This window comes from Galeopterus variegatus, unplaced genomic scaffold (genome assembly GCF_000696425.1).
Source record: "Galeopterus variegatus unplaced genomic scaffold, G_variegatus-3.0.2 Scaffold16658, whole genome shotgun sequence".
NCBI lineage: Eukaryota > Metazoa > Chordata > Mammalia > Dermoptera > Cynocephalidae > Galeopterus > Galeopterus variegatus.
This window is the reverse complement of record NW_007742769.1, coordinates 10762-20174: the sequence shown is the minus strand read 5'-3', so window position 1 is coordinate 20174 and position 9413 is coordinate 10762. Positions and strand designations below refer to the sequence as shown.

Here is a 9413-nt window from a genome sequence, read left to right as displayed (position 1 = left end):
CAAATGTTGATATGTTATTAAAAGACATTTTATGTAGATGTACCAATGTACAGTTTATTTACATACATTCATAGGATGTGAAATAAACCTGTCAAAACAAGCTAGTTCATCTGATATTAATTTCTAGACAAAAGAAGGAATGCGTTTCTAAGTCAGGGTTGGGAGGCTCTACCTAGCTGTTCTGCCCCAGTGCAGCCTGTGCCCTCTCCTCCCCAAGGTGACCCTAGAAGCTGGTGTCTACAATTGTCTGGGAAACGGAGGGGATGAGCCACGTTGGGCCCAGACGCTTATGGCTCCGTCTGTCTGTTTCTCCTGCCCCTTTAACTCAAGCACATGCACTGCCGGCCCCCAAGGGGGGCACTTTCACCTCTCCCCACATTAGGCCCTGGTGGCCAGGCCCTGCCCCACACTGGTGGCCCTGCTGATACCCTCTGGTGACGATGCTGAGCGAGGCATCTGGGACAAAGCGGTCCTCACGCCACAGAACAGCTCTGTACATCTGGCCTACTTCCTTCTTCCCAGCACGGCTCCCTGTGGGAACCACACGTTTCAAAACTGCTCATTTCTTCTTGCCCAGCAATAAAGTGCAGCCTCAGCCCAGGCGGGGAGCCCAGTGGGAGAAGGGCCAGGCCCCAGAACTCTGCCTCCAGCCGGCAGCTACAGCAGAGGCCCGGACACCGCAGGAAGGCACAATGGCACGGAGGCACAAAGGCCTGCCTCCAGCCCCGTGCACTGGGGACCCTGGGGACACAGCCCCAGGGACGCGGTGCACAGCTCCGTCTCCCCGGGAAAGGCAGCGGTGGCGGGTTCTGGTTCACACCTCCCATGCTTCAGAAGGTGGGCTGGTAACACTGTCACGTCCCTCTGAAGAAGGCAAATAAATTATTGCTGAAAGGCTGGCGTGCGGGGCTGTGGGTGGGGGTCGGGGCGCTCAGTTCACCGCGCACACCGTGCGGCTGCCCCGTGGGAAGCGGTGCACCTTCACGTGCTTGGACAGGTGGTCGCTCCGCGCGAACTTCTTCTCACACACGGGACACTGGTAGGGCTTCACGCCCGAGTGCGAGCGCCTGTGCCGCGACAGCTCGTCGGAGCGTGAGAACCTGCGGGACATGGTGCGGTCAGCAGGGCCTGGCACACGCGGGGCAGCCGCACGCTCAGCGAGACAATACCAGTTCTTAAAATGTCAAACTACTCCTGAGCCTGCTGGTAATCATCACTGTCCCACGCGTCCGTGCCCCCACAGGACGGCAGAGCCACCGAGGCCTGTGCTAGCACCGCCATCCGCTCTCCTGCGCCCACTCTCAGAGCCTGGCAGAGCCACTGGTCCACACTGCAGACAGGGCAGGATCTCAGGGCTAGTGGAGCCCAGGTCACCCAGGCTGCTTGTCACTGACCTCGGGGACTTGGCGCTCTCTCCCAGCAGCAGGACCCCTCCTCCCCCACCTAGTCCCCACCCACTCTCCTCTCTGTGCTACATCTACGTTGACCTTCCCTCAGTTCCTCTTGCCACAGGACACATGCACATCTGTTCCCTGCTCTCTCCCACCCACCTCTCAGAGCTCAGCTCACAAGTCACTTCCGCAGGAAAGCCCTCCAGGACTGCCCCAGTCCTAGGCTTCCGCCACCTTATGCATTTCTCTTCCCTTGCTCTTGCCGATGCTGCAATTTTAAATTAGTTTCAACTTTTGGATGATTGTCAGTCTGTCCCACTAGACCGTCGGCTCCATGAAGAAGGATATGCCTGTCTGGTGCCCTGCGGTCTCCTCCATGACCAGCCCAGTGCCTGGTGCATGGGAGGTGCTCAGTAAGCATATTTAAATCAAAAAGTGGGCACAGCAATCACCCCCAGAAGGACAGACAGCCGTCACAGGGCAACCTCAGTGCACACACATACACGTGCACACATGCATGAACACACATGCACATACAGGAGCATCAGGCCTAACACCTCATTCCTGGACCTGGCACCACATGGTGAGGCAGATTAGGTGGTGTCCTGGAACATCAGTTTTCAACCCAGCTGATTGGCAAGGGTAGTGGCCCAACTCTGCCCTGACCCTGTGGGAAGAGGCTTTGATTCTGTGGCCTGAGGTAGGGCAGGAGGAGCCAGCAGAACTTGCGCTGGGCAAGGCTCAGGTGGGCAGCAGGAGGGGCCGGTGGGATACGGACGTCAACCTCGACTGCTGGCCCAGGGTCCTGCTCCCAGACAGCAGACAGTTTCTGCACTTGGAGACTGGCGCTACAACCCAACCCCAGTGTGCTGACAGTGCATATCTTTGGACCAAATGAAGCCCAACTGTCCTGTCTGATGAGGAAAGTGAGGCTCAGAGTGATGAGGACCTGATCTAGGGGCACCGATAAGACAGAGCAGCTGAGGCCAGAACTAAGGTCTCAGCACAGCCCCCTCGTACCCTGCCCTGCCCTGGTAGAAGCAGATGGCCTGGACTCCCAGCCAACAGATGCCCCCTGGCCACCTCCACAACACCTGGCTAGGTGTGTCACTGGAGCCCTGTGCCAGTGAAGAAATGGGATAAATGTGCCCAGTAGTCAGAGCCTGGACCTGTGCTCCTGGATGAGGGCCACCTGCCCCTAGCTGGAGGTGGGCACACAGCTTCTGAGCAGGAGAGCTGGCCTAGGGCATGGATAGGTGAAAGCTACAGAAACAGAGTGTCTAGCCTCCCCAGGCACCAGGCACTAGGGCCGCCCAGCACCTTCCTGGCCAGGCAATCAGGATCAGTCCTGTTGGACTGAAAAGATCACAGCAAGGGCTCAAAGAGGCCAAATCACACAGCCCATGGGATAGCAAGATCCAGGTCCTTGCCTTGACAGTCCCCATGCCACTGGCGCCCTGTGTGGTCCTGAGCAAACAATTGAAACATCCTGGGCCTCAGTTTCCTCACTCATCCCATGATGACCTTAGGACTGGTAACTGCCTTCCAGGACTCATTTGGAAGAAGCCAAAGCAGTGCCACAGGGCCATAGCAGCCCTCTGGTCATGGGGACACCTGAGAGGACAGGGGGCTGAGAGCCAGGCCAGAGAACGAGCTGTCCTCAGCCCCAAGCCCCTCCCTGCTGCCACAGGGTCCTGGTACCTGGGGGGACTGTCCCCTGCCTCACACCTGCATACCATCTTTCCCCAAGCAGAAGCCAACAGGGAGACCTAGGGACTACAATGGGGGAGAAGTGGGGACCAGGTGGTTAAGACGTAGCCTCTGCAGACAGTAAGCTCTGCCACTTACTGACCAGGCAATCTGAGCACATTGCCAAGCTCCCTGAGACTCGGTTTTCCCACCTGGGGACAGGGAGAATCACAATTCCATAGGACTGTGAAGACTGTAAAAGCAACAGGTGTTTAGAGCAGATGGTTAGATCAGCGCAGGCAGCGTCTGAATTAGCCCTGCGGAGGGTGGGAGGGTGCCGGGATCCCGCCACAGAGGGGAAGGGGCAGGGAATACTGGCTTCAGGACCACAAGCCAGGGGGCGTGGGGGTGAGTGTCGGGCGGGGGAGACCAAGCACATCGTTACACGAAGGCGGGCAGGGTGGGGCCGTGCAGGGGCACTGGTTGGTCCTGTGGGCACAGGACACAGCACCAGGGCCAGCCCAGCAGGGGAAGCGCGCCCCACTCACCAGGGCCGCCAGGAAGGAGAGAAGAAGCTTTGGGAGTGGAGAGCTCCCCATATGGGAGGCAGGCGAGTGTGCGGAGGTGCCACCCAGAGCCCAGGCGCAGGTGGGGACTGCCTGATGCTGGAGCAAGCCACCGCCCCCAGGGGTGTGCAGAGCGGGCGGGACAGAGGCCGGAGTCCGGGGTGTGTGTGGGGTGCAGACAGCCCCAGATGAGCTTCTGTTCCTACCGCTTACCAGCTGTGTGACCGTGGAGGACTTCACTGTTCCGTGCTCCTTCCTCTGCATCACAGGATGACGTGCGGGTGCCTACCTCATGGACTGACTAACACATGTGGCACGCATTAGGGGCTCTTACTATCACCACGACTGCTGTTGTTGGCTTCTTCCCCATGGCCTGTAAGCACGAGCTTGACAGCCCACAGCCTGGTGGGGACAATGTGATACAGGTGGTACCGCTGGAGGGTTGGAGTGGGGCTGAGGCACCCACCTGGGGTTATGCCCCTGTGAGCATGTGACATCATCATTGTGCCTCGGTTGCCCCTCTGTAAAATTTGAATTAGTGTCTACACTTCACAGGGCTCTTGTGACGACACACTCGCTAATGCATGTGGTATGCACAGAACAAAGCCTGGGTCAAAACATTAAGACGTCACTGTAGCTGCCATGGGAGGGTGAAGAGAGGCTGATGCCCAAGCAGAGCCCCAAGGCACAGAGGAGAGGTCAGAATGGCTGGACCCCACTCAGTCAGGGGAAGAGGCAGGGAGCAGACTGTGGGCCTGAGAAGCGCCGAGAGGAATTCAAGTGCACCAAAGTGTGCACCATACACTGCAAGCCTCAGAGTCGCCTCAAGAAGTAATGAGTTCCCCGTGGCAGGACGCTGGCAAGTGAGGGAACTGGGTGGAGGGGTTCTGACTCTAGGAACATGGAATAGTGCCCAGTGGACAGCAAGTGCTCAGTGCACGTGGCATCTCACCATCATCGTCCCACCCAGACTGAGCTGCCCCAAGGCTGGGTCCACTCTCTTCCCTGGCTGCTGCAGGAGCACAGGAGCCCATCTGCCCTCTGGCCCTTGATTGAAGACTATCTACCCACACACATAAGGGGCACAGCATCTTTGCTACATCCGCAGGGGTTCAGGATCCCTGAAGGCCAACCAGGGACTCCCCAAATCCTCAGAGTAAACCCCACCCAAGAGACAGGTGCCCTCCGCTCCTGGCCGGACAGCACTTCCGCCATGGGTGTCCCCACAAAGGCTAGGCCTGCTCCAGGGGAACTTGGGTGAGACTGGAGAAGCCTTTTAGAAGCTCAGGGAATGGCTGACAGCAGGGACAGCTCCCAAGGGCAGCTCCCTGGTGACCTCACAGTGCCAGGCACCCACTGTCCCCACCTCCCCTTGCTATGTGGGTCCTGAGCAGAAGATCAGGGCCAGGGCCCTCACACCTTCTGCCACGAGGAACTCACCACCTCCGGAGGCCACCGTGTGGAGGGTGAAGGTCTGCCTCCCAGAGACACACGGGGCTGAGGGTCCTATCTGCTATCTGGCTCCAGGACAGCCCGGAAGAAGGCAGGCCCCACCTCCTCAAGGAGTGGCCACCTTGACCAAGGACCACACTCCCTCCCCGTGGCCTTGCCAGGCCTCACTCTGACTGGAGGAGCCCTCGCCAGTGCTCAGCACCAACCAGGGGACAGCGCCTGGAAAGCTGGGCCCTTCATGAGCGACAGGACCGGCGCTCTGGAGGCTGCAGTGTGGCTGCACCACCTCTGTGCACCCCCAGGAGCCCCACCAGGAGAATATGCAGGCAGAGTCCAGGCGTGGGGTGCCTCCTGAGATGGGGCGCTCCTGCACAGAGGCCGGGGGAACACCTTCAAGGTCTCTCCTCAGACTCTGACCTCAGGATCAGTGCCCTACAGGACACGTCCTCTCTCTCCTTTCTTCTTCAGTTGAAAGTGCCCCCAAGGCCCCCATTGCCCCCAACGTGCACACTGCCTCACTCGCAGGTCAGGTGTGGGGCCCAGAGAGATGGGCACACCAGGACTGGAACCTGGTGGGGCTGGGTGCAGGCCTCTCAGGTCTGTCTAACAGAAGGGGGTAGGACAGGACAGTGAGCGATGGCCACGCCTGGGAGGCCCTGCACGACCCAAGATGCCATTTTGGAAAAGTCCCTTGTCGGGCCAGTTTGGTGATCACTGGAAAGGGGCCACCAGCGTCACATCTCCCGTGTCACTCACAGCTCCCTGTCCTCAGCAGCCTCGCCAGCCAGGCCCCATCCCCTGCCAACTCTCACAAGCTCTCAGAACCAGAGTCCGGTCGAGAAAACAAAAGCTACAAACTCTGCTCCCTGTGTGCCACGCCCACACACACACGCACACATGCACATGGCAGACATGCATGAAGATGCACACACGCACACGTGCACACACGCAGCCACACACCCCACACGCACACAAGCGAGCGTGCCACATCTCACTCACACTCACACGTGCAGTGACAGCCGCGGCAGCAAAGACGAGGACAGGACGAGCAGCACATGCCGCCCTCCCGGGCAGGCCAGAGACTCTTTTGGGATGGGTATCTCACACTCCAGCAGCCGAGCTCCTGGTGGGCTGCCTGCATTTCAGAAAAAGGTGGGCATGCCCCCCTCCCCCACCAAAGAGGGTGAGCAGCACCAGGATGCGGGTGAGGGTGAGTCACAGGGGGCCATCTAGCTCTGCCCCCCAAGGTCTGGGTGACCCTGGGCAAGGCCCCTACTTTTGGAGGGCTGGTTTCTCCACTGCACCGTGTGGAGCAGAGCGCCTGAGAGGATGGAAGGACCCTGCTGCTTCTGACCTGGCACCACCAGCCTGTCCGCCTTCTTGGGTGGTCTTTTGCAGCTTCCCTGACATACCTCCAGGCACCCAGGGAGGGAGCAAGGGCCAGCCCGCATGCCCAAAGACATCTGTGAGCAGAAGCTAGTCCCATTGGTTGGGGAAGCAGCATTTACAGGATGTGACTCTCTAATCCAACCCCGTGGGTTCAAATCCCATTTACAGAGTGGAGTGACGCTGGGCAAGTGACTTGGCAATCCAAGTCTCTGTGTCCTCACTGAGGACATGTGGGGAGTGGGGGGTACTAACCCCTGTCTCAGCTGCCCTTACCCATGTGACTGCCCCTCCTCTGCAGCTCAGCCCCCGACCCTCACCTCATCCAGCTGGACCAGGAGACCCAGCAGCCACAGCCACAGCCACAGCAAGCCTCACCCGTCATTAGGAAACTGGAGACCAGTCGACTTCCACTTTAGTAATCCAGAGGCACGATGAGCAGGCGTCCGGGTGGCTGTGGCTGCGCTGGCCCCGGCCTGCTCCTGCCCCTGCCCCCCTTCCTAACCAGCCTTCTCTAACAGTGGAGAAAATGGCCTTGGCTGCACACCTAAGCAAGCAGATAAGAACAGGACCTTGCTCACCGTCCAGGCCTGTCACCCGCCATACTGACCTCCAGCCGCAGCCCGGCCAGGTGCAGGCGAACGGCTTCTCTCCAGTGTGCCGGCGCAGATGGGCCTTGAGGTGGCTGCTTTTGGTGTACATCTTGCTGCAGCCAGGGAAAGTGCATTTGTGCATTTTGATGAGTTCTGTCGCTGGGTTCTTGGGGAACTTCTGACCCATGAGGAGGCCAGCAGGGCTGGGCCCCAGGGATCCTGACCCAATGGGCTTGGCAGCGATGGGCACGGGGGCGATACGCACAAACTTTGAGGGCAGGTTTAAGCTGGAGGAGGGTACCACCTGGGGCACGAGCGCAAAGGTCTGCCCCTGGATGTTGACCAGGAGCTGGGCAACCTTGATGTTCTCCGGGGCCTGCCCAGGGGAGGCGGGCCCTGTGCCCGATTCCTGCTTCACCGGCATGGGCTGGATCTGCAGCAGCACTGGGATGGGGCCATCGGGTGAGGGGACCGCCCCTGGGCCCTGGGCACTGCCCGCACTGGTGCCGTCTGGGGGAGGAGTGCAGCGCTTGGTCCCCCCCGACTCGGGATGGAGGTGACTCCTGTGTGGCCCGTCTGAGAGCTGGCCGCAGGCTTCCAAGTCCTTGCTGTTGCTCTCCAGAACCTCCTTTACCCCTGGCTCCATGTTCTCCTCCAGAAACTCTTCGATCTCCTCCAGGGTGGGCTGGAAGGGCCTTGGGACGTCATTGGGGTCACCCACAGGAAACTCAGGGAAGCAGAAATGCCCCCCCTTCATAGGTGCCTGCGCCTTCCGCCAGGTCCCCCATGCCATGGGGCCACTGCTGGCCCCAACGCTGCCGCTACCACCACTGCCCAGCGTGGCCTGGGACAGCAGGAAGTCCAAGATGCTGTCCTGGCCCTCGGTGCCTGGGCTGCCACTATAGCAGGAGCAGAGGGCTTGCGAGTCAGGGCTGGCGCAGGAGCAGGGGCTGGAGGAGTCGCTGTCATCTTCAGAGAGGGGTGAGGGCAGCATGTGGTACGCACGCCGGCCAGACAGCCTGTCACCCAGATAGCCCACAGGGCGTCTCCGCGACGAGAAGTTCTCGTCCACTGGAAGTAAGTGGTCCACCATGCTTGCCTGACCGTGCCGGTGGCGGCTGCAGAGGGAACAAGGGAGGCCTGGTCAGAATGACGCATGCTCACCTGCCACCTCGTGGGCTGACAGCCCCCACCCTTGCTGCCTGCCCATAGCCTCCTGTTGCCAAATGCCTGGATCCTGCCTCCGTCCCATGGGAGCACTGTGACTGCAAGAGTGTTTTCTGAAATTGCACCACCTGTTTGCAAAAGAGCCCTCTCCAAGCCCATTGCACAACCTGGGGCACTTGTGGTTTCACACAGATTTTCTAGAATGATACTGGAAAGAACACACGTGTCCGTGAACAACTTGAGTGTGAGTGAGAGAAGAGTACGCGCAAGGCTCTCTGGACCCCAGAACAGCAGGAATCATCCCCCAGTCAATGTAATGGGAGTCACTGCCTGTCTGAGGACACCTGGCCTTAGCTTCCTGCCTGTTGAGTCACAGAAGGGGGTTAGGAGAGGAGCAGTTTTCCCTCTGACCCCCATGTTGTTGGGGCTTCCGCAGGGTTGCCATATTGAGCAAATAAAAATAAGGCTGCAAGTTAAATGTGAATCTCAGACTTTTAAAAATGACCTACTTTTAATATGTTACCAATACTGGGCAGGACTTACTTATATTTAAAAATTATCTTATCTGAGATTCAGATTTAACTGGGCTGGCTGTATTTTAATCTGGCAATTGTAGTTTGGAGACAAAAAGCTTGAAGCCCAGTAAGCACATGCCCTGCGGGCTGTTCCCCGTCTGAAGGGGGACACGCATTCACGCCCCCGTTCTCAGACTCCCCCAAGCCTCGACTGCCTCCTCTGTGAGTGGGAGAGGCAGGAGTGGTGGTGGACAAGGCCCCACCTCTCTGGGGATAATTCTTGGATACAGACGTTGACTGAAGGTCCCAGAGCACCTGCACCTTGGACTTCACAACCTTCTAGTGGGATGGGAGATAAGATCCCCTTGGCCGATGAGGAGGCCGAGCCTCCTGCCCTGCACCCCAAGGCCATGCTCTCTCTGCTAGGACACTCACCGCCTCGTGAATGCTCAGCTAACGCCTGTCGCCCCACTACACAGTGGGCTCCGTGTCTACGCCGTGTCCCCAGTGCCGAGCATAGCACCTGGTGCCCAGGAGGGTCTCACAGAATGTTCATAGCGAAAGAGAGGGCAAAGCTGCGTCCTCTGAAGCCAAAGACCATGCTAGGTCCAGTGTCCAAAGGGAGTCAACAGTGTCTGGCTGTGATGGGGCCAC

At 59.1% G+C, this 9413-nt stretch overlaps 1 protein-coding gene across 1 annotated transcript; it reads right to left on the bottom strand.

The window, feature by feature from the left end:
• Window positions 1-860: 860 nt before the first annotated feature.
• Window positions 861-8170, bottom strand: KLF15 (Kruppel-like factor 15). Its single transcript, XM_008564098.1, has 2 exons — window positions 7095-8170; window positions 861-1100 (listed from the first exon to the last, which is right to left on the bottom strand). The coding sequence occupies exons 1-2, from the start codon at window positions 8168-8170 to the stop codon at window positions 932-934; spliced, it is 1245 nt and encodes a 414-aa protein (XP_008562320.1). The 3' UTR covers window positions 861-931.
• Window positions 8171-9413: the final 1243 nt, after the last annotated feature.

Excerpts from the sequence above, each read along its gene's own strand:
- KLF15 (XM_008564098.1), bottom strand. The coding sequence starts at position 8,170 with ATGGTGGACCACTTACTTCCAGTGGACGAGAACTTCTCGTCGCGGAGA. Across the intron at positions 1,101-7,094 it reads TGGCCGGGCTGCGGCTGGAG|GTTCTCACGCTCCGACGAGC; the intron begins GTCAGTATGGCG and ends CATGTCCCGCAG.